The sequence below is a fragment of the Mauremys mutica genome, chromosome 5, assembly GCF_020497125.1.
Source record: "Mauremys mutica isolate MM-2020 ecotype Southern chromosome 5, ASM2049712v1, whole genome shotgun sequence".
In the NCBI taxonomy this organism is placed as follows: Eukaryota; Metazoa; Chordata; order Testudines; family Geoemydidae; genus Mauremys; species Mauremys mutica.
The window spans coordinates 13,723,441-13,746,496 of NC_059076.1; the positions used below are offsets into that span (position 1 = coordinate 13,723,441).

Sequence of the window (23,056 nt, forward strand, 5' to 3'; positions counted from 1 at the left end):
CTGTGTGAAGTTGGCCCAATGAAAGATACCTCACCCCACCCCACCAGTATCCTGGGACCAACAGGGCTACAATACATCCACTAAAATTTACAGTAAGTGAAGGCAGAATTCAGTCCTGTTACTGAAATCTACAGCTCTTGCTGGATCACATGCTGGAAGGGGATGCAGTGCTAGGGGGAGGTTAGAGTGTCAGTCACTAGAGACCACAGTTTGTGTGTCAGTGAAGACAGTCACTTGTGATAGACAAAACCAGCTCTATTCAGAGATCAGGCAAAGTCTGTGGGTCTAAATTAGATGGGAACGTCAGAGCCCCTTTCTGTAAGTGTGTTACTAACTGTAGTGTGGGAGTATCAGTGTTTTGACCGAGGTTCTCGACTGACACTGGAAGTAGGAAACTGATTTTTAGGACAATAGGCAAGGAAGTTATGGGGCAAGTCTGATCTAGTTTTGTCTGTGCCTCTGATGGGAGCCTGGCCTTCCCATGGTGGAGAACAGGCACATAATCCATACACATGGGCTGAAGGAGAGTAGCATGGCCCCCTCCCTGCACACAGCTCCAAGTCTTTAACAGGGAGTAACCAGAGGTTGCTGCTAATGGACACCACCTTGTCCTTTGCTGGTCACTCAGTGGCTAATGCTGCTGCTATGTTCGAGCCCATGCAAACAGATTGTACCTGGAGTGTCACACAACTGAGAACAGTCTTCTTCATCAGAGCCATCCTTACAGTCCCTCTCCCCATCACACAGGTACTCATGGGCGATGCACTCCGACCCATCTCGGCAGGGTATCCACGTGCGGGGACAAGACAGAGGTGGCATTGCTGTTGTCTCCTTAACCACTGGGAGAACGGTTGTTCTGGATGCAGGTGGTGGAAGAGTCACTGGCTCTGGAACTAGAGAGGCTTCGGGTTAGCACGGTTCCCTTGCGATGCTGGGAACCAGCTTGGCTTTCAGTCTCTCCTACAGAGGAATATCACCCCCAGGACTGTCTGCTCTGGGGGGCCCACAAGAGTTGGTATCAATGACTTAAGCCTCTCAACCCTGTTCAGTACAGGGAAACTTTACCCACCATGTCATGCTGCTAGCAAGCCAGCAGATGGAGCATGTGCCTCTTTCAAGAGCCAAGCATGGCTGTCTGGGAGCAGTAGTGAAGTGCATCAATACCCCCGCCACCCAATACCTGGCTAGCTTTTAGCAGCTAAGATGCATCAGTGCTAAAAAAATCTTCTGCTTAAGGGCCTGGGCAGGGCTGGGTAGCTGGCTTGGAACTGCTCTGCCAGTAGTAACCACAGCCAGTAATGCCACAGGTACAGGCTAGTAGAATCAGTTCCAGGAACCATGTAAAAGCTTACCTGTCTCCAGCGGCATGGCCAGGAACGCTACTACTTTCTGTATATTGGCTTCTTCCACAGTGGTAAGAGGCTCCATTGTTCTTCTGTCCCATAGCAGGAGAGTGGTCTTGTTGACAGACACCAGGTAGGGTTCATAGGCAGCTGCTATCCCATATGTCCAGCTTGTCTTCAGAGTGTCTTTTCGATGCTTAGTAAGACTCAGAACTTGCAGGCCTGCAAGACAGACCAGTGCTGGACTGCTCTTGTACACAAGAGGCTGCCCATTAAGCTAGTGCCTGTCAGGCATGTGTACCCAAGGGACCCTACGTATTTGCTTTAAAGCCATTTGCTTGGTATGTTTAGTGGTTGTCAGCACTCCAGTAGGTGCTGCTCCCTTCCTGCTGCTTAAGGAATGGTGTGCTAAATGTTTGTCTACCAGGAGTTAGTGGAGGCAGGTTGAGTGCCCCTTGGGATTCAGGCAAAGCAAACTAGGAGTTTCCTTGTGTGAGGCTACAAGATGCCATTTTATAGGCTATGGTTTCCTGGTATTTTATTTACCTAACACTGTACATCCCTAATGGGACTGGGGTAAGATCTCCCCATGTCTTGGGCATGGAACGTCCTTGAGTAGGGTTGAACATTCAGCTGTTATTTGAGAACTTGATCCACTGGCTGCTGAGTCCTCTCTAAACTTGCCTACATTAGCAGCCAATGGCTTCTTAAGACAGTCCTAGCCATTTGAGGGACAGATGGCAGAAAAATGTATTAGGGGACTTCACTTATCCAGCATAGCTAGCTGGAATCAAAGTTTGCCCTTTGCTGGCTCTTAAGGTAACATCCCTCCCAGACCCTCTGTGCTGCTACTACTATCTGCAGATAGAGATAAAGGTCCTGCCTTGTTCAGCACATCAGTGTGTCTGGCTGCAAACCTCAGGGAGTCTATACAAACTTCTTTGCAACACAGTGGCACTTACTGGCTTTGGCTACCTATTGGAATGCCCAGCACATGTGCCTACTGCTGATCTTTGAGCTAATGTTCCTGTTAAGGTGAAGCCATTTGTTTAGGAATCTTGCCTGCAACTATAGAGTTGAGCCCCTTGGTAAAAGATTAGACTCATCATGACCCTTAACAGTAAACAAAGCCATCAGCCTTGCTATGTCAGCTGCAATGCCATTTTTAGAATACTAAATTCAGCTCTTACCCAGGTCTTTTGCACTCCAGAGGATGCTGAAGGACTTTGTGTCTAGAGCTATTTGAATGTCTCCTGACCAGGTTTCATTCCAGGCATCATGCACGTCACCTCCAGCCAGGCTCAGCTGCTGGAGAGGTTTTCCATTCTCAAGCCAATAGAGGGTTGCTCTCTGCCAGTCTAGAAACGTGTGTGTTATGATACTCTTGGAATGGTAGAGCACGCTGGTTGCCATGCCAATGAATCGGGTAACTCGGATGTCAGTTCTGTCACATGACAGCCAATAGATGTCGCCAGAGGGTATATCCACAGTGGCTGAGCAAACTGCAGGAAGAAACATCACTTCAGTGACCAGCGACTCAGGCACCTTTGAAGTCCATTTCCTAGGGAAGGGAGCTCTGAGACTGGAGCACAAGTTCCTTTGCCAGGATGTTCGTACTCAGACCTGCTAGACAGCAGGCCTGGCCTTGATTTGTATCGCCAGGTGCTATTACTAGAGAGCACTTGTCTGCTACTATGGTATGTTACATTGAACACAAAGCTTTTGCGTTCAGCCACTTCCCCACTCCAGTCTTCCCAGTGGACTGGGCACCTTTCCCACCCAGGTCCCCATACTTGTGACACTGGGAGCCAGTATCAATGGTAACAGCCCCACACAGGATAGTCTTGGCTGCCCCCAGGCCTCCTCATTCCCCTCCCACTGCTTTGAGGGGGAAGGAGGGTTTGTATTGGACCCCAGAGTCAGGACCTGGCTGCCCCTTGCTGGAAGGAGAAGCAGTTTGAGAGGCCATCTCTCCTGCAGGGGGAAGCTGGGCCCAGGGGGTACTGGCACTTCCAAGGTTTGGGTGAATTGGTAAACTAAAAGTTATGGCTAAAAAAAGTTACAGGACTATCCTGTTAAAAGCCAGAAAGTGAAGGTAGTTAGGCATGGATGTCAGTCTGGTTTGTTGTAGGATTCTTTGTAAAGTGCCTGTCCTATAAAAGAGGTGAAGTCTCAGCTTCAGTGTCTCACCTGGCAGCCCAGTCTGGATGGCTTCTTTCCTTCGTGGGTGCCCAGTGAAGCGCATCAGGTCCCCTTCGTCATCTGTCCAGTAGTGGGCATCTCTTTTCCAGTCGACATCCTGCAGGTGTATAGTCTGTGGCCACTCCACCACCAGGGTGCTCTTTAGAGCCGAACCCTTCGGGCCCACTTGCAGTAAGTAGATCTTTTTGTCAGTCGAATACATGAGGGTCAGCTCTGTGGGACAGGTTAGTGCCAGGGTTAGATCACTAATGCATGGCAAAGCCAGGATACTAGCCTATTAGATTAGAAAGCTGACTATCCTAACCCCATCCAGAAACAAGCTATCTAGAGTCTCTTGAACAGGCTGATGTCAGTCCTTCCTACAGAGGTGGATCAGGTTTTGTTTCTTTGGAGCCAAGATGATCTCATGAAGAACGCTCCCTTTTAAACCTCAGGGGAGCCCCCTTTGCCAATTGGAGCTGGGTGAGGTGTTGGGGGAGTTCCAAGCTACTTTGCTAGGGCAAAGACTTCAGCTGAAAGCCATGAGCTAGCCAATGCAGTAGGAGTCCCGACTAGTTACCCTGCACTGCTGTAGAGGGCAGGTTGCTTTGAGGGAGTGTATTCAGATGTCCCCTTCATCCTGTGCTGGAGCATCCTCTCCCCTTTAGAGGGGTTACTGGCACTCAGGCCAGTCATACGGTGCCTGACTGGAGCACTGACTGGCCAGGAGGAGGATAGTGTTGGGATGGGAGAACTGGGTTCTGTGGGTGACACCATGCAGGGAGTGCATTGCTAGTCTGACAGCCTCCCAGGGCAGCTGTTGAGTGAGTAAGTTTAAAAAACCACCACCCCCATGACAGCTCCATGTTTAGAGCCACAAGCCTACCTGCACACTTGCCAGAAGGCAGAAGGAAAGTGCCCTCTGGGCAAGCACACTTGTAGCCATTTGGATGGACAGGTGACAAGAGGCAGATGTGACTACACAGTCCTGGAGCACATGCTGTTGTGTTCCCTAGAGAGCAAGGCAGTTGGCATTAGATTACTCTGACAACATTAAAGTAGAGATTTGGCCTGAGTCACTGGCAGTGGATTATTCTCTGGATGCCTATGACAGAGGAAACCTAGTATAGAGTCTTGGTACCTGGAGCAAGAAGGTCCTGACAGCCTGTCCTGGAGCAGTGCTTCACTGGCCAGCCCATGAGCCCACTAATGTTTCCTCTGGGCCACTCAGGCTGTCAGCTAGAGGCAACCAACCCCCTCCTCCTCAGCTGTAGTGCTGAAGCATGTAGATGTGCAGGACCATCTCCCAGCCACCTTAACCTAGTAAGAACTTGACTGAAGTTTGCCATTTGACCTGGAGTCTGAAGGACAGCCAGTGATTCTTTAGGCCCCAGTTCTCAGGTACTCCATCCTTGCTCAGGGGCAGGGATGGGATGCAAAGGTGACTCAACGTGGGCTCCCCTTGTTGTGTCTGTGCAAATTTGGAGCAGCCCAGAGGCTGCTCCAGGGCATCATGGTGCCCTTTACAACCAACCCCTTAGGGCCCCCACCTGCAGCAAGTACATCTGAGCATCCTCCTCCCACCAGGAGTCAGAATAGGTACAGCAGAGTCTGCCCATGCCAGGAGCTGGGAGAAGGCCCAGCACGAGCACTTGGGGTATCCCTACTCTGACCAGGGAGGCCCTCTGCACAGGGATGGCATGTTCATGCCCTGTAAGCTCACCAGAAGGCTTTGGCATCATTGACAGACCAGGAATTTACTGACTAATCAGATCAGAACTGTCTTCATACCTCATCTGACGTTTCCCAGTGCCTAGTTGATCCTTTGGGGAAAGGAACCCTTCCCATTAACATACAACAGGACTGGAGTGACTAGTTCAAGCTTTCGGTAGCTCCTGCACTGAGTCACCATATGGGAGCTACTCAGCTAGCAGAGCAGGGAACTGAATTGAAGTAGTGCTGTTTGCCACTCAGCAAATTACTGTGATGGGTACTGGGAGCCAGGCTCTGCCTTGTTGTAGAATTGGTGAAGTTGCTGCAGCATAGTTGGATTCCACCCCCAACAGTTGGGGGGAAAAACACTCTGCTCAAACTTACTTGGAGGCTGTTGGAGTTCATGCAGCACAGTGAATGCAGAGATGGTGCTGTTGAACAGCACCACTTTCTCCCCTGGTGAGCTGCGGGAGGCATAGAGGAGTTTCTCTTGGTCTGACCAGAAGAACCAGTTCTCAAACACCACAAGTCCCAAAGGGTCCTGATCTTTCAGTAGCATCTCTGGAAAGGAATATCGCCCACTGCCATCCACCTTTATAGTTTCTATGGACTGAAAGACAGGTTGATTGATGGGTCAGTATTGGGGTACCACAACTCTCCAGGATTACCAGTATTCAGTGATGTAAGAGTTACTCTATAAAGCACATTTCCTGAACAGGAGCTAGTTGTGACATCTCTTTTCATTAGTGTTTGTAGCAAGCTCCATGGACAGTTTAGTTTTGCCCAGAAGTTATTTGAACTTCAGGTCTGCAGGCAGCTCTAGTTCATGCAAGATCTAGCAATCTCTTGCTGGGACAGTTTGTGGTGTCTAGTGAGCTAGTTACCTCGGAAGAGAAGCCATTTGTAGAGCAGAGTACAAGGCCTTCAGAGCTATGAGTTAGTTGTGTCTATATAATGTATAAGGGAAGTTGGAGTGATCTTTGTTGCCCTTTTAACCACACCTTTACTGCAGATGTCTTAGTAGGCAGTTTAAACTAGCCTTCATAGAATATCAGGGTTGGAAGGGACCTCAGGAGGTCTCTAGTCCAACCCCCTGCTCAAAGCAGGACCTATCCCCAGGCAGATTTTTGCCCCAGATCCCTAAATGGCCCCCCTCACCACCCTGGGTTTAGCAGGCCAATGCTCAAAGCACTGAGCTATCTGATCCCTGGTACTCTTATTTAATAGGAAGGAGTATGCTGCTTCACCACTATGTTCACCATTTGTATATGGTTATGATCTCAAGGCATACTTGGATTTTCAAATGATACATATCTGCTGATCATCCTGTTGAAGTGTCTAACACTGCATGTAAAGTTATGAAAATTCACTATACAATTGTCACTGAAATACATTGTAATTCTGGGTAGTGCCCACAAGCCATTTTTTGTAGAGATTAGCACCTTGCTGGCATGCCAGCAAGGTGCTAAAGAGCCATCATCTATTTAACTGTCCATTCATGAGCAGGGGGAGGGAAGGTATAGACGAGAAATCTACATTGCAGGAACTGTCTCAAACCTTGTGTCCACATGGGACTGTCACCGTGACTCAAGCATGTTTCTAGCGCAAGTTAAAGGGGAGGGAAGACACTTGATTGCACCTCTCCTCATGAGATCAATGACTCAGAACTGAGCAAAGTGAATAGCCATCCTAGGTTGGAAAGGGAGGCAGCCTGAGAGAGACATTTTGCTTTTAAGTTCATTTAGGGATCTGGATGAACTGGAGAAATGGTCTGAAGCAAATTGCATGAAATTCAATAAGGAAAAACACGAAGTGCTCCACTTAGGAAGGAACAATCAGTTGCACAAATACAAAATGGGAAATAACTGTCTAGGAAGGAGTACTGCAGAAAGGGATCAGGGTCAGAGTGGATCACAAGCTAAATATGAGTCAGTGTAACACTGTTGCCAAAAAAGCCAAACATTCTGGGATGTATTAGCAGCAGTGTTGTAAGCAAGACATGAGAAGTAGTTCTGCTCTGTGCCAATTAGGCCTCAGCTGGAGTATTGTGTCCAGTTCTGGGCACCACATTTCAGGAAAGGTGGACAAATTGGAGACAATCCAGAGAAGTGCAACACAAAGGATTAGAGGTTTAGAAAACATGACCTATGAGGGAAGATTAAAAGACTGGGTTTGCTTAGTCTGGAAAAGCCTGAGAGGGGATATGACAGTTTAAAGTATATAAAAGGTTGTTACAAGGAGGGAGAAAAAAATATTCTCCTTAACCTCTGAGGATAAGACAAGCAGCAATGGGCTTAAATTGCAGCAAGGGAGGTTTAGGTTGGACATAAGGAAAAAACACTTTGTCAGGGTGGTTATGCACTGGAATAAATTGCTTAGGGAGGTTGTCAATCTTCATCATTGGGGATTTTTAAGAGCAGGTTGGACAAACCTGTCGGGATGGTCTAGATAATACTTATCCCTGCCAGGAGAGCAGGGGACTGGACTAGATGACTTCTCAAGGTCTCTTCCAGTTCTATGATTAGCTTGTTTTTCTTGTCTTGTGTTTGTAACCAATCACTTAAAACAAGTTTTAACTGCAGCAACAGATTTTATTTAAATCTGTGTTTAAGAATCTCTACTTGGGCTGGCAAGTCTGGTGCACCACCCACCCACTGTTGGAATGACGGACTATCCATGAGCTTGCACTGTCCAGGGTACTGAACAGCACAAGATGCACATTTCAAGGGAAGCAAGGCTAGGACTGGGGATATGTTGGTGTCACCCAGTCTGCAATTCATGAGTGACTTGTCAGAGTGCCTATTTGGCTAGGAGTAACTGTGCATGCCGAAGGCTGTGACCAGACCCTGGAGGGGTTGTGGCTCACCACAAAGCAGTGTAAAAGGCATCCCAGGCTGGAGAGCTGAAAGGGACACTGCAACCCCAATAGCACCCTGGGGGATGTCACACCCTGGCAGAGTAGGATTTTGGAAGGGTGGCTTAAAACAAAGTTTAGAAATTGCATCAAGTGGTAACATCTCTTCAAGCTCCTTTCCCCAGAGTGCAAAGCCCCAGAAGTGAGCAGTATGTTAGTGACCTGCCAGGGTTGAACTCATTGGGACAGCCAGCTATTTCTGAAGCTGATCCAATCAGTTATTGTAACCAGGAGCTAGAGAACTCCTTGTACCTCCTTATACTCGCTGATCCAGTACAGTCTGCCAGTTATGGAATCCAGAGTCAGCCCCAAAGGTTCTTCCATGGGGACAACAGCAAGCACTTGTCTGTCAGAGCCATCCATTCCTGCTGCTTCAATCATGGTCCTGCCCTTCTCACCACGATTCACCCAGTACATGTACCTGTGAGGAAGGTTACAGGACAAGGCTGAGTACTGCATTCTGGCTTGCTAGTGGCTATTCACATGCAGAGGTAATCATGATGCAGACTCAGGCTGCTCTAGGGCGAGCCATGCAGGTAGATGGATATCCCAGCAGAGCTCTAGGCTTGTTCCTTACCAAGGCGATGGGTCACCACATTTCAGGTGGCCTTGACACTGCTTCATACTGGTGCTTACAGCTGTTCTATTGGCATGATGCAAACAGGTGCTCACCAGCATGCTATTTACTAGATAGTAGTGAGCCTTTAAGAGAAAGTTGCACTCATGGTTTCTAACGAAGGAAGAATCAAGCATCCAAGATGGAAGCTTAGAGGTTACACAGGCAAATCCAGACAGCTTTATAGAGTGGTTCTTGCCCACATCTGGTTCTCACCTTTTTGCTGGATACACAGTCAGCTGCTCAGGTACCAAGTTCTTTTCTAGCACCTTTATGTAGCCCCGGCCATCATTTAGACCAGCACAGATTGTCTGGGGGTGGCTGCTAGCCCAGTAGAGCTGCCCTGTGAACCAGTCTACGGATATGCTGTTCACACCTTGGACATCTAAGAGGCAAAAGGATTGTTAGTGATGAAGTCCCTGCTCCCTAATCCTCTATGCCCCAGAGGCAGCTACTAACCCCATGAAATCAGTGTCCCAGTGGAGAGCTCCTTTGTGTCAGATGCAGGGGAGGGAGGAGCCTTGTGTACATGACTAAGGGCAGCACAGGACAGTATGGCCTCTGCTAAAAGAGGCCACCCCATAATTATGGACAAGCTGTCTTGGGATAAGGCAGCTTATACCCCAAGCCAAGTTCTGTCATGCAGATTGGACTCACAGGACAGATGGGATGAAGCTGCCCTCTATAGACAGGCATGGCCTGTTGAGAATTTCCCAGCCCTCCTGCTGGGTGAAGCATTGTACACAGACATCAAGGCTCATTGCTACCCTCAGCTCTCAGGGCTGAAAGGAGTTTACTGCATCCCAGTCTGAGAGGGATAAAGTGGTCCTGTGATCTAGTCACCCTTGAAGCCCATAACGCAGCACAGAGTGCCTTATTGCAGGGGCATTTACCTGGGTAGAGTAAGGTGTTGCCCTTCCCAGGCATATAGATATGCAGACTTTTGCCTTCATCTACCCAATAATAAGCTTCCCTCAGCAGATCATAAGCAATCACTCCAGGCGTGGTGTTTGTGGAGATCAGGCTCCGATGGGTGAGAGTTCTCACATCCAGAAGAACAATGTCAGGGCCAGTTGCTAGCAAGATTTGTGTAGCGTTGTCTGCAGTGGAAGATGGAGGGATTATGCGCTTGTTACTGAGCTGCAGGCTCACAACCACCTTCCCTCCACCCCTGCTGAGCTGGAGGGAAAGGCATGCCAGTGGGGGGCCCATTCCAACATGGAGCTGGGATGCTCGTCATCCCCACAGTACAATGGTGGGGGCAGCCTAGCATTAGCAGAGAAGCAGGAGCAGCCACTCTGGTAGCCAGCTGGAGGAAGGCCAGAGCATGGGCAGGGGTGAGCAGCAGCTGCAGCCAGAGGCTACAGGGCAGCCCCATTCATGGGGAGAGGGGATCCCAGCTAGGGCAATGCCTTCACATGCCGGTATGGGCTGCCCTGGGGGCTAGGGAAGGATCTTCCTGGCAAGATCAGGAAGTTCTGCCAAGGGTATGGCACTTTGTACTGTCTGGCAGCCCTAGTAAAGACGTCTCCCACTCCCCAAAATGCTGCAGTATTTATGGGGATACTACAAGCTGGAGCACCTGCCTGAGCTGGGGGTTTGGCAAGCCTGCTACTAGACTTTAGATGCGATGGAGCACTAGTGCCTGCAGCAGCACCTTGCAGTGGGGTCAGTTCTTGCATAACTGGACATGATCTACTCTAGACCATTCTTGCCATGAGTTAGGCTGTCTCTGAGCAGGCCTTTGGTATGGTCACATGTAGTGCACCCAGGGTCTCTTTATTGAGGTCTCACTGGAATGCAGCCGCTTCTGGATGGATTGCTGCAGGTAACTGGCACTTGGTGCACCAAGGGTGCATGGGGGAGCTGTCTTAGGTCAGAGCAGGTTACATGGCAGTCCCTTAATTGCAGAAGGTTTTCCTAGCCACGATTTGCATCTGGTTCCAGGAGTTCGATATTGCAAATCTAATCCACAGGCATTCGTTTAACCCCTCTGGCATTAGAGCCAAAGGCCTTGTCTCATCTTACTTATAGGACTTGGAGAACTGTTCTCCATAGCTAAACCAGACAGGGGTTTGCTTGGATTCTGTACACAGCATCATGCAGTGACAGCTCTGTGCCCAAGCCTGCTTCAGTGCTCAGCCCTCCAGGATCTCTAGAGACCTTGTCTAAGAGACTTACTGCCCATCTAGCTGGGAGGTCCCTGCTCTGGGTGGTCAGGCTAATGCCTGTTCAGGGCAGTGGCCTGTTTGAGCCTGTCCCCAGAGGAGGAGGAGGAATGTGCACACTTTACATAGGGTTTGCTGGGAGAGTCAAGTTCATGGACACGACTATGAAGGGACAGGAATTATGCTCAAGTTGCTAGTCCCCATAACCTTGGAGGGGTCAGCCAAGTAAGTTTGGCATAGCTACTACTTGCAGTATCAGCTAGACAGATGGGTTACCAACTATGACAAGCCAAGGAGTAGAATCATTGCCACAGTCGCCCTAGCAGTAGAAAACCGAACACTTCATGTGTTAGCCTGGCTTTCAACTGGCACCTGGAGTACAGTCCCACTACCTGTGGTTATCAGGTGTTACTTACCAGCAACTTCACAGGCAGTGCCAGAGTGGAGCTGGTACCCCCTTACACAGTCACAGGTAAAAGAACCTAGTGTGTTCTTACACAGCTGGCTACAGGGACTATACACAAGGGAACATTCATCCACATCTGTAAGGGAGAGGGAGAGAGAATATCACTAGGTTAGGAAACTGAACAGTGAATGACTCAGCCTTTCTAGGCCGGTCTGTATATTTCTCCCTTTAGAGACACTTATGACTAGGAGCATCAAGTGTCACCACAGCATTTGTGGAATTTAGATCTGAGAAAAGCTATTAGTCCAAAGCTTCTCTGCATGCAGGCAGCAAGACCACTGTCCAGTACCTGCTCTTGCATTCCAAGGTGTGAAAAATGCCTGCTACCATGTGTGCGCAAGTCTGGTCACACCACAGCACCTCAGACAAGAAGTTCCCTACAGCAGCAAGCCAGTATGCCTACAGAAGCAGATAGGGTCATACCAGCAAGCAGTGAAGTATTTGGCTGTTGACAATTCATAGTGGGCTAAAGCCTTACTCGCTACAGGAATTTAGCCCCAGTCAGGTCCCCATCTTCATAGGCCATATTGCCTGCTTGTGCTCTAGTGACCATGTGTGTCTTGTGCCCTTTCCAAGGGAGACAACATGTGTAGGCTGCTGCATTTCTCCCCTTCTCCAGGGTGGAACCGTGGCATGGGCAAGGCTCAAGAACTCTTAAGGTGAGGACACTATACTGGCCTTTACTGAGATTTAGTATCACTAATCCCCTAGGTGGGTTGTAAGAAACACAGGTCTAACAAGGGACCTCTGGATCTTAATGCACAAACCTCTACTGCCAGAGCTAAGATGGCTCTTAGCCAAGGCTGCATCAGACCATGATTGGCTGGCTGCCTGTAGAGGCCAAACTGTACAGATGACCAGTAGTGAGCATTTTCAGGGTTAACTGGAGTCCCACCAGCCATGGATGCCCCGCTGGAGAAAGGGAAGAGCTCCCTGCCCTGCCATCCACGGAGCAGATTGCTACAGTTGATGAGTACATGCTCTCAAGTTGCTTTTGGAGACTCCCTCACACCCCTTTGGGAGATTGTCAAACAGGTGCAGCTGTGCCCATACCAGTACAGTTCTGTCCATCGGCCTGGAGCTCCCAGCCGGCACCACAAGAACACCTCACGCCCCAGTTGGTGTCAGTACATTTCTCCATGCAGCTGCCGTTGTTCAGAGAGCAGTTTTTGCCTGCATAAAAAAGGGAACAAGCCTCAAGATGTGAAGTTGTGTTTAGAGGCTTCCTGACACAAGGTTACATTTCTGCCAGAAAGATGCAGCGAGCTGCTACGTTACCACAAGTGCTGAGCTCATCAGTTCCATCTAGACAGTCTTCTGCCTTGTTGCACATTAACGATTCCAGGATGCATTTCCCCTCATCACACTGGATCATGCCTGCTGGGCAGTGGGCTGTGTGAGAGGATATCAAGTTACGAGATGCTCTGCTACTGCCCTCACTTGCAAGAAATAATTGCTGCCACACATTCATTCAGAGAGGATGTCTGACAAACTCCTTGGACAGAATTAAAGTTTTACGCTTTAAGAGCAAGTTGATAAGAACTTTAGTTTCTGATGCTGGCTATTTCTTGTCTGAGGCTATGCCAAGACTGTGGAAGTTTGTATTTGGAGTCTTGATGCATCAGGGAACTGTCAATTAAAGTATTAAATTTGTTTTTGCTACTGATTTAGCAAGATGTGCATGAAACATTCCCAACTGTGCACTCCTGCTGCTCACTTCTAGGCTAGGTCATGGTGACATTACAACAGATTGCTGTAAAAAGCAGGTGGTCAGATGTTCAACTCTTGTTTCAGATTGTAACTAAGGAGTAGATAGCTCACATCCTAAGCAAACATGGATACAGATGCAGCACACGGCAAGAGTGGTTTATCAGGACTGACTGCTTCATAAGAAAGTTACCATGTGGTCCATAATCATGGAGTGGGGTATTGAGTTGCACCTCAGCTGTCTGAGGACTAAACTTACTCCATGTAGTAGGAATATGGAAGTAAGAGCTAGAGTTGACTATGGAGAACAGGCTTTCTAGGCCTGTTGTGGAAGTTCTCCACATGGATGAGGTGTCCCCTTCAGTGTCTGGACAACTCCATTTCAAGTTAGGTTATTTTAGTGGTTTCATTTCCCCCCACCACCACCAAAAAGGACTAACTTAGCAACAGCACTTTGTTGGGGGTAAGTAATACATTTGTCTTTTGTTACCTATTATCTCAGAGGCTGTCCAGAGAGATTGGCCATAAGCAATAGCCAGGCCTGACAGGACAAGTCTTAGCACTGTTTCATTAAAGTGGTGGCAGATACTTGAATCATGTTAAGTCAGATTCTCTCCCCGTTCTCCAGACTCCATGGTGTGGGTCTACACAGCATTTGAGCTAGTGGGAGTAAGTATCCCATCATGGGTTGCTACACTTGGGTTGGCAGGGTTCAGACAGTGTTTTGGGCTCTGAAATTAGTCTCCTTCCCTAGGCTTCAGAGGAAGAGCCCTGGCCCAAGCTGCACTTAAAGTACTGTCTGTACAGACATTTTAGAGGACTAGCCCAAGTCTAATTAGCCCATGATGGGTGGCTCACTCCCATTAATTCAGATGCTGTGTAGACATACCCCATTACGCAGTTTTCCCTTCTGACCCCATCACAGCAAGATGAAAAAAGTCTTCTAGCCTCTTATACCTTAATGGCAATAAGTGAATTCAGCACAGGATTTTAGGCAAATTAGAGATGGCCATGTGGCTGGCCAATTACTTTGTTCTTGTACATGTCAAGAAGAATACCATTACCAGTTACATACCACAGACTTCTTCATCTGAAGAATCTCCACAGTTGTTGATGCCATTACACTTCCAGTCTTCCATAATGCACACTTTGTTCTTACATTGCCATTGTCCTGGTAGACAGTGGTTCTGGGGACAGTTTGCTTCATCTGAACCATCTTCACAATCTTTGTGGAGGTCACAGATTTCCCAAGGATCAATACATTGAGAACTCTCCAAACATGGAACTTTTCTGTCTCCACAGACTATCACAAGAGACAACAGGTTACCATAACAGCAGTTTACCAATTAAGTTCTGGTTTGATCAGGTATAAAGGGACTAGTGGCTTATTGGACAAGGCAGAAATTCTTTGAAATCTCCTATTTCATAGACACTGATCTGTAGTTGTGAGGAAGACTCCTTCAGCAGGATTTTGGCCATGTCAATTTACAAGGCACCCTTGTTTTCTGAGCCCCAATCACTACCTTGAAGTTCAAGCATCTAGTCTCTGGAAGCCTTCACTTACAGAAGCCTCAAGTTTTCCTTGGCAGAGACATGAGCAGTTGCAACGGGTCAATATCTAGTTAGACTCCAGAAAACAACAAGCAAGAACAATCCTACAGCAAGAGAACCCCAGGAAACTTGAAGTTTAGACCAGTCGGAAGGGTTATGTTTGAACAACATTACTGCAGTTTTTTAAACTCAGCCATGTGCCAGACTCGCCATCCCAGGTGAGAAGCACCCTGGGGTTCAGTGAAGTAAGTTTACAGGGTTGAGATTTGCTTCATTAAGAGGCTCCCACTAAGTTAGTCATTGAAGAGTTTAATACTGTTATTTATCTGAATAAAGAACCCTCACTAAATATCAGGTCACCCATTGAATTGGACTTTGCCTACCATCCAGTTACAAGCAAGCCATTCCTTGTGCAACATGGGAGGTGCAATTTGTTCATACTAAAGAGCTCAGGCACTCACATCTGACTCCAAGTTGGGACTTTTACCACACACAACCATGCAACAAACAGCCTTCTGGCCTTCAGGGAGGCCATTGTAGTCTTGGACTCTTCCTTCCCCCGCTAAAGAGCTAACAGTTCTCCAGCACCACTCTGCCAAGCATAGTGGAGAGGCCACCACTTCCCCCACCCTGCATGTTGGGCACCTATACCACTGGTTAGCTTTCTGGGGAAGAGCCCTGCCAAGATGTGCCATTCACAGATATCAGACATTGTTATGGGCCGCCTCATCCAGAAAGCCAATGTTGTCTGGATTTCCAGTATTGAGGGGACAGAGAAAGAAGCAGGCTCCTTCCTTCTGCATTTTACACACTAGGAGCAGCCACACTCTAACATGAATTCATAGAATCCTCACTCTCTCCAGCAGGAATTTTTAGTGGGAGGAACAGCAGCTCAGCTAATCTAGCTCCAGAGGTCTGCTGCAACTGAGCATGCATTCAGCAGTCAGATCTTTGCTGTTAAAGCAAGTAGCAGATAGAGCATTTGGGAACTACATTTCTAGATACACTTCGCCTCCAAGTATCTGTATTGATAAGCTTAGGGCAGGGGTTGGCCACCTTTCAGAAGTGGTGTGCTGAGTCTTCATTTATTCACTCTAATTTAAGTTTTTGCATGCCAGTAATACATTAATGTTTTTAGAAGGTCTCTATAAGTCTATAACTAAACTGTTGTAAGTAAAGTAAATAAGGTTTAAAATGTTTAAGAAGCTTCATTTAAAATGCAGAGCCCCTGGACTGGTGCCCAGGACCCAGGCAGTGTGAGTGCCACTGAAAAAGAAAAAAAAAAAAGCCAGCTTGTGTGCTGCCTTCAGTGCACGTGCCATAGGTTGCCTACCCTGGCTTAGTGCAATACATACCACAGTTTCTCTCATCTGAGCCATCTAGGCAGTCACTGGTACCATCACAGATCCAGGTACTAGAAATGCACCTTCCATTGTCACACTGCCAGGTATTTGGGTCACCACGACATGCTGCTTCTGAACAGCAGGAAGGAAAGACAGGAAAGTTGTTAAACAGCTGTGACATAGCAACTCAAAGTGATGCAAGGCAAGTCACTACTGCTGCCTTGTCAATTGTAGGATACTGCTATCCTGTGGGCATGCGGGACCCTTCCAGCCTGGAGAAGAGAAACCAAGCATGTAACGGCTAGGCTAATGCCACTAGCATTGTAGCAGTCTGATTTGCCTCTGCTTGTCTGTGACCAGAGCCGATTCAAAACTACCAAAAACCCCACCCTTGTAGGAGATTTCAGTCATTGTTTGGCAGGGTTTGAAGGAAATCTATTTTCTGGGGAAGTTTCCATCACATGAGATGAAAGTCAAATGCTTACCAGCCAGTTTGTGATGAATACAAATGTTGGCCAATAAAAGTGGCAAGTTTTGGCATCAATGTTTGTTGCCAGTCTTTTTTTTAAGAAAGGGTAACTTCAATAGAGATTAAAGTAGCCCTAGTAAACAGCTTTGCAACTGCTCCATCCTAACAGATTGCAAGGCACACTTTGGTCTGAAATTTAGATTTTAGAGTCCAAGCTTCAATGAAGACTTTCCCACAACAGAATGAAAAAAATTGGAGAGCCACATGGTTTTAGAGAGCAAGACAACAGTAACTCCTCACTTAAAGTCATCCTGGTTAACCTTGTTCCATTGCTGATCAACTAGGGAACATGCTCGTTTAAAGTTGTGCAATGCTCCCTTCTAATGTCATTTGGCAGCCACCTGCTTTGTCCACTGCTTGCAGGAAGAGCAGCCTGTTGGAGCTTGCTGGTGGGGGCTTGGAACCAGGGAGGACCAGCAGCCCCCCCCCCCAAATCAGCTCCCCCTAAGTTCCCTGTGCTGCAGCCATCCAGCAGGCTAGCAATCAGCAGTTCAGCTGTCCCTCCCCACCCCACCCCCCTTCCATGTACTGTTGCTGCCGCCCTCTGCCTTGGAGCTACTCCCAGAGACTCCTGCTTTCTGTGCAGGGGCAAAGAGGGGGCTAATGTCAGGGTGTCCTCCCCCCACCCCCCTGCTCACCTCTTCTCCATATAGAGTAGGGAGGGGACAGGGAAGGAGACAGAGAGCCTGGGGCAGCAGCTGCTGTCTCAACTTCCTGAGCCACTTAAAAACAATGCACTTAAGAGTGGGTCAGCTTACTTAAAGGGGCAGTGTGCATCTCTTCTCCCCCCCCCCCCACAGAATGTCTGCTGTGCTGTCTACCCTCCCTCCTGTTCGTGCTGCCTTGATGAGAGGCTACATCAACGGGTTAACCCTTGAGGGCTCAGCCAAGGGCTAGTTCATTTAGCAGTAAGGCATTCCCTGGGAAATATCCCACCCTCGGACTTCACCACCTCAACCAAGCTTCACAATCATCATAGCTGTGAAAAATAAGTTTAACAGTTTTGTCTGGTGAAATTTTCCTGGAACCTACCCCCCCCCACCCCATTTACATTAATTCTTACAGGGAAATTGGAGTTGCTTAACATCATTTCACTTAAAGTCATAGTTATATTCCTGAAAAATGCAACGTTAAGCAAGGAGTTACTGTATTAGACCAGCCTCCCTCTTTGTCCATCTACTCCAATATTTCATAGATCTGGAGTACTGAAAGCTAGATTTAAGCTTCTGCAATGACTGAGATGGTCCTTTGTTCTGGAGCCCAAGGATGTTTCATTGCCAATGAACAACAAGTTATGTTCCAGATAAAGCTTCCCCCAGCCCATGATGGTTCAGATAATAAAGACTAGGGCATGGGGCATTCTTGCCCAGCTGTTGGGGAGTAGTTTTAATAGAGTGTTTAGAGGGAAGCAGAGTCAGAGGGCTTGTGCACAGAGCTATGCAGAATACCAGTCTTCATCCAAGAGGTGCCCTTAATAGTCCTGAACTGTAGACTGCAGGCTTCTATAGCTAGAGGAAACCCAGCTCATGCAGACAGGCAAGGCTTTGGTATCTGCAGCTACTTACTGCAGTCAGCATGCATGCTTCACTCTGGGCTCAGCAAGTGTTAGTCCTGCTAGACAATTGTGACTGCCACTTCTCACCACATCCTGGTGATGCAGGGATCCTGAATATAGCATTTTGGACTACAGATTCTCAGCTGAGAATCTACTATACAAAAGCCAGTTGTTCCTGCTTTGACTGAACTCTTCACTTACTTTGATTGCTCTTTGCATTAAAATTTTAATCACTCAGTTGTGAGAGCTAGCTGAACTGCAGAGCAATTTCAGAATTCCTAATAGAACTCTTTCAGCTGCTTGCCTGAGTTAATGCTAGCAGCGAGACTGGAATTTCATTTAATGCAGGAGAGAAAGTGCCACAGGGGTTAACATGTTTGTGTATAACAGAGGGTATAAATAAAACCTGTACAGATCACACAACAGCCACTATAGTCAATATTCAGGGTAGTGCAATTGAAGTTAACAAGTTTAGTTTCCTCTCTGACATTTGAGATCTGACAGTCATCCTTACTGAACCAGGCAAGTGAAATTCCATAGGATTCCTCCATACACAGAAGCTCCACTTTATATTTAGGGGCTTGTTTGGGCAGAAAATACTCTTCTGCAATCAAGGAAGGAATGCCCTTTGAGTAGGGGACAAGAAGCCTACTCAATTTGCAATTAAGGGGATCAGGTCAAGTTCACACTTTTACAAAGCTAACCTCAAATAAGCATTACCACATTTAGATAAAAGGCTTCCTTTGTTATCTAAATGCATCCCATGAAGTGGGTATTCATCCACGAAAGCTCATGCTCCAATATGTCTGTTTGTCTATAAGGTGCCACAGGACTCTCTGCTGCTTTTAAAGGAAGCCTTGAGTAGATTACAAGCCTGCAGGCTTGTAACCAAGACACTAACATAAGAAATGGTGCTAAAATCTGAAGCCACCTTCAGTATTTTCATTGTTCCAAAGATGTAATGGAGTTACACTAGACTGAAGCGTATCAAATTAAGAGTGCTAAGGAAGTTTTGCTAGTGTAGTTCCAGATGCTGGAAAGCATGCTGATGTGGTACCACCACCTAGGTAGAACCCAGCTTTCATTTACACTGGTAGTCCATCACAGCTTGTGTCTCCTAACTGCTTCAGCTGGAGAATCATTCCCTATTACCAAGAGCTTAATTAGGATCATGGCAAAGGACAGATTCTTTTCATGCCAGAATCTCAAATTAGGTTGAGTCAAGTTTTCTGGACTATGGTAACTACTATTAGTTCAGTAATGAAGTTGCTACACTTAATTCATTCTTGAATGAGTATTTGATGGTTTGAGATGGCATAGCTGGAGAACTCTTCAGGCTAGGAGAGACACTTCATTTAACCATCTGACATCTGAAACATATCTAGGGTGTTTTGGGGCTCCCTTTATTTAAAGCCAGTGAGTTTTTGTATTTTGCTTTTTTAGGTCAATATTCAACCTTTCTATAAGCTGAAGGGCTTTTATACAGGAGCCTTTTCCAAGTACTCAGTGTCATGTGACTAGAGCCAGAAGCCTCATTCTTATATCTGCAATGACTCAGGTGGGTTGCATTTCTGTTGGAGTGCAACTCTACTAGGAATGAGGTGTTGGTATAGTCACAAAACTCACCACAATGCTCATCTGTCCCATCTGGGCACTCTTGTTCTCCATTACAGAGCCACATGAAAGGAACACATTTCTCTCCACACGCAGCCTGCTGCAAGGCATGACAATTTCTTTCACCTGCAGAGAGACAGACATACAGGGCTAGAGTCAGAGCGTAGGCAGCCTCCCAGGTTCAAAACTCAGTTGTAAGTGTTCATTCCAGCAGGAGCCATTCGTTGCTGGAGCACATAGGAAGGTCAGACTGGGCAGCCCTTGGAAGCATCTAAAGAGGGACAACCTGGACTGATTTTTGAGAGGAGGCAGCAGAGTGGCAAGGACACCACTTGGTCACATGCTAGTTACAGGTTAGAACTGATAGCTATCCCTGGTCCTTGGAGAGGAGGCAAAAGTCTTCATCTGATACACCATGGCATCCCCACAGCAAGGTATTAGTCTTTATTTAAAGGCTCCTTCTCTTCTGCTGTGTGGCATGTACAACATACCCAGTGGTGAGAAACAGGGCCAGCTGGTAGCTTTGCTGCAGAAGTGCAATACACAGGCTGGGAGTTGGATCTGACACACACCTCCATTACCATCTTCATGATGTTTACCTGCACTGCCACTTGAGAGTTAAAAGGAACGCCCACAAGAGTCAACCTGCTCTGATTATATAGTCCAGAAAACAGTCTGGTCAGGACTGCTAGGGTCTCCTGAGATTAGAGCTGTTTAATGCCCAAGCATGATGCCTCAGCTAGGGAGGTAAGTAGCATTGGTGAGCCAACAGCCATTTGCACCATACACCTGAGTATGGAGTAATGCTCTTCTGCTAAAGGTGGCACCCAGGTCACTTAGCACTTTCTGCTGGGGAACCATGTCTCTATCAGTCCCATACCAGATATAAGGGGCAGCCTGGATAGATTTTTGTCAGCCTGGAAGCAGGATGCAAGAGATATCAAGATAGTCTGTCACACACTAGTGACTGGGAATGTTGCTCTAGCTAGCATGTGTGCTTTTCTGCTTTATCCTCTTTGTCACAAGAGGTTTGAATGGGCCTTGATGTGCTATTTCACTCCAAGAGCAACAGAACAGGTCAAGGTAGGGGCCTCCAATTCTAGAAATTAGTAGTGTTCCATTAGAGGTCAGATGAGGAACTGCTATGTTGCCTACTATGCATGCTCAGCCACATTAAGAACCACTTTTCATATAGGCTAATTAGGGCCAGGGCCGGCTCTAGGGTTTTTTGCCACCCCAAGCAAAAAAAGTTTTGGCTGCCCCCCCCCACTCCAGCCCCAGTCTCTCAGCCCCCCACCTGCACCCCCTGCTGCCCCAGCCCTGGGCTCCCCCACCAGCACTGACTCCACCCACTGCTCCCCTCATCTCCAGCCAGTCCAGCACTGTCAGGGTAAGCAGTGGGGCTCCTGGGCCATGCCTCAGGCCAGGGTCCCTCCAGGGCCAGCCGGGACCCAGGAGGGCAGAGCCAGGGGACCACCCCAGCAGGGGGCTGAGGAGCTGGGGCAGGGTAGCCCCAGAGGGAGCAGAGCCCCAGAGAGCAGGACACAGGCCTTGCATGGCAGCACCCCACCCTCTATGGCCCTGCTGCTGCTGGCCACCCTGCTGCAGTCCCTGGGTGGCTCAGGCTGCTTCGCTCAGCCCCAGCTGTGGCACTGGGGGGCGACCACCCTGCAGCACCTGCAGGCAGCTCCCTCTGCCCTGCGGGGCAGCCCCCAGCCCGAGTGTCCCCCGCTCAGAGCCTGACCAGCCCAGCCATGAGGTGCAGGCGCTGCTCCCCACGGTGCGAACTGCAGCAGCCCCTGGGCACCCCCCACACACGACACGCTGCTACTACCAGGGCTGGCTCTAGACTTTTGCCACCCAAAGCAAAAAAGGGGAGGCCCAGAATGCCAGCCCAAGCACATGCTTGGTTTGCTGGTGCCTAGAGCCTGCCCTGGTTAGGGCTACTGACTAAAGACAGCTGCTCCTTGTTAGAGCCTCTCAGCACCACAGAGAGAATGCACCTGGCTTGAGCCAGCCCGGTCACCTCCCAGTGTGCCTGTTATGCCCATTGGCCTCAGACTGACCTATCCTAGCAGGGAGGCATATGCCACTTAGCCTCCCTCCAGCAGCCACCCCGAGGAGCAAGGTGGGAAGAAAGCAGAGGCGGGGTAACTCTTGCCTTCTGGAAGCGTACAGCCAAGTTAACGGGTAGCTCATAGGAGCTTGGTGAGGTCCCTGCTTGTCCTGCCATACAAACAAGTGTTTGAACCCTCAGTAAGTTGTACACTACACAGCAGTGGTTCTCAGTCCTTTCTTCATTTTGCAGATCCACAAAAAATTTTCCAGTGGAGGTGAGGACCCCTTTGGAAATCTTAGCTTGGTCTGCAGAGTGCCAGGCTGAGAACCACTGCAGTACAGCACACCTGCCTTCAGACAGCTGCGCTGTTGGAGAGCAGTCACTGGACACAGAGTCATTTTGTTAGCATTTGACATACATCAGGGCTTCACATTACACGTGAGAGGAGCACTGTGTCTGCAGTGGTTCTCAACTTCTCTTCATTTGCAGAGCCCTTTGGAAATCTAGATCTAACAGACTGATCAGATCCCAGCTTTCAGGCTTAAGTCTGTCAGAGCCCCCTTCACCATAGGGTGAGAGCCCCAGGGTCCATGGGGGACAGGTTAAACCCTCTGGTCTAGGACACTTGAGGTGTGTCTCACACACCGGGATTGCAGATCTTGGGAACACACCTGGCTCTGCCCCAGGATGTGCTTCTGACCATCATCCCCGATCACACTTCAGGGAGGGGACCCGTCACCTTAGACAAGTGACTGGGCCAGCGAAGCCGCAGTCGAGCAAGCCCCGGCAGCCAGCGCTGCCCCAGGAGGCAGCGGAGCCCGGCAGGTCCCCTCTCACCCAGGAGCCCCGGGGCGGGACGGGAGGGAGACTCGCCCCAGGGCCACAAGGGGCGGCTGAGGCGTTACCCCGGCCCTGCTGCGAGCCGCCCCGGCGCTCCCGAGAGGTCCCGGCCCCGGCCCCCAGCGGGCGGGGAAGCGCCCGGAGCCGGAGCCAGACCCACTCCCGCTGCCTGGCGAGGCCGGTGACAAGCCAGGGGCCGGGCCACCCCCCCGGGCCCCGCCCCGCTCACCTGTGCCGGGCAGCGAGCGGCAGCAGCCGGCGGCGAGGGCCAGGAGCAGCAGCCGGAGCGCGGCGCGCCGCATGGTGCGGGTCGGGTCCGGGCAGCGCGGGACGGACGGAGGGAGCGCGAGGAACCGGGGCTCGCGGCGGGGCTTTATCCCCGGGACCGGGCCCCCATTGGGCAGGGCCGGAGCAGCCGGGCGTCAATCACCGGCCGGGCCCGCCGCTTCCCCCCCCC

General features: G+C 49.1%; 1 protein-coding gene across 2 annotated transcripts in view; it reads right to left on the reverse strand.

Annotated features, from left to right (window-relative positions):
• The window catches only part of LOC123370877 (prolow-density lipoprotein receptor-related protein 1-like), a 39,851-nt gene extending 16,915 nt beyond the window's left edge, over positions 1-22,936 (reverse strand). The window contains exons 1-16 of one of the 2 annotated variants that reach the window (XM_045017742.1): positions 22,829-22,936; positions 19,713-19,826; positions 16,015-16,134; positions 14,184-14,411; positions 12,680-12,793; positions 12,455-12,574; positions 11,352-11,477; positions 9,661-9,867; positions 8,984-9,152; positions 8,404-8,572; positions 5,622-5,847; positions 4,456-4,536; positions 3,534-3,761; positions 2,534-2,845; positions 1,353-1,565; positions 675-893 (exon numbers count right to left, since the gene is read on the reverse strand). In XM_045017742.1, coding sequence (XP_044873677.1) covers positions 675-893; positions 1,353-1,565; positions 2,534-2,845; positions 3,534-3,761; positions 4,456-4,536; positions 5,622-5,847; positions 8,404-8,572; positions 8,984-9,152; positions 9,661-9,867; positions 11,352-11,477; positions 12,455-12,574; positions 12,680-12,793; positions 14,184-14,411; positions 16,015-16,134; positions 19,713-19,826; positions 22,829-22,901 — 2,719 coding nt within the window. In that variant the 5' untranslated portion in view covers positions 22,902-22,936. Of the gene's footprint in view, positions 1-674; positions 894-1,352; positions 1,566-2,533; positions 2,846-3,533; positions 3,762-4,410; positions 4,537-5,621; positions 5,848-8,403; positions 8,573-8,983; positions 9,153-9,660; positions 9,868-11,351; positions 11,478-12,454; positions 12,575-12,679; positions 12,794-14,183; positions 14,412-16,014; positions 16,135-19,712; positions 19,827-22,828 lie in introns of both variants that reach the window. The other variant, XM_045017741.1, reaches the window with a different exon arrangement.
• Between the last annotated feature and the right edge of the window lie 120 nt (positions 22,937-23,056).